This window comes from Trypanosoma equiperdum (genome assembly GCF_001457755.1).
Source record: "Trypanosoma equiperdum strain OVI genome assembly, contig: ctg_1394, whole genome shotgun sequence".
In the NCBI taxonomy this organism is placed as follows: Eukaryota; Euglenozoa; class Kinetoplastea; order Trypanosomatida; family Trypanosomatidae; genus Trypanosoma; species Trypanosoma equiperdum.
The window spans coordinates 5,117-6,157 of record NW_027123387.1 but is presented as its reverse complement, the minus strand read 5'-3'; the positions used below and the strand labels follow the sequence as shown (position 1 = coordinate 6,157).

The 1,041-nt window shown below is 55.1% G+C and overlaps 1 pseudogene across 1 annotated transcript in view; it reads left to right on the top strand.

The window, feature by feature from the left end:
• Nucleotides 1-405: 405 nt before the first annotated feature.
• Nucleotides 406-1,041, top strand: part of TEOVI_000790400:pseudogene — a 1,106-nt pseudogene continuing 470 nt past the window's right edge. Inside the window, 4 exon segments of the mRNA in view lie at nt 406-555; nt 558-632; nt 634-690; nt 693-800. Coding sequence covers nt 406-555; nt 558-632; nt 634-690; nt 693-800 — 390 coding nt within the window.

Sequence of the window (1,041 nt, the reverse complement as noted above, 5' to 3'; positions counted from 1 at the left end):
GCACACCAAGCTGTATGGTCTGGGCGAGTCGCCGTTGCCGCAGTTCAGAACAGGCACCTCGAAGCATATCGAAAGGCTACGCAGGGCGCTTACGCACGCAAGATGGACCAGCTTGGATGCATACGGTGCGACACACAGGAACCACGCAGCGACACAGCAGAGGGGCACCAGGTGGCGGAGTCAGCAGCGGACAATGCGAACACACCCGATCTTGGGATAGCGACCACGCAGAACGACCCGATCATTTGCCGATTGTTCAACGTGGTTTGCGGGCGGCGACAGGTTGGCGTGGTGCACCTAGTGAAGATTCATGGTCTGGAAGGGGATTGTGCATTAGCACTGACCAAGAAAGCTAAGCGTGCGGTGCAGAGGTATAAGAATGGGTGCAGATGCAACGTGTGCGGCGATATCTCTGAGCGGCGCGGGCTTCTCGTGGAGCATATGGCTCACCACCACCCGGATATAGCGCCAGCCGTGAAGGAACGTCCGAAAACGGCCAGGGAGGAAGATGGAGCCGATGATGACAACGCGCTCAAGTGCTGCAGGTATGCAAGAAGTGCACTGTATACGCGTGGCTGCAGAAGCACATGCTACTGAAGAGCCCGGAAAAGCGGTTAACACGCGGCGCCATAGTCACAGGACGCGTCCGACAGTGATGGCGATGCAGAGCAGGAGGAACAGGATAAAAAAAATTTGTATGCCAGAGGTGCCAACGCGTCCGCAAAAGCAAGACATGGCTCACCAGGCACAAGTGTGAACCAACCTCAAACATGAACTCGGAAGACTCGAACGTAGCGAAGCATTCGGTTACAATGGCGTGTCCTATATTTAGAAAGCAGTATCATTGCAGATGGTTACTGCGACACATGCTGACTAAGCACCAGGATCACAACGAGTCATTGTTTTCTCTTCTCAGCCACGTGAGAATCCGAAGCGAAGGATAGTGAGAACAGAGGCTCAGGCACAGGGCGAGGGAAGTGGGTCATTATAGTCAGCAGGAGGGGACGATGGGGAAAGACCGCAGAAGTGTCCTCAGGTGGG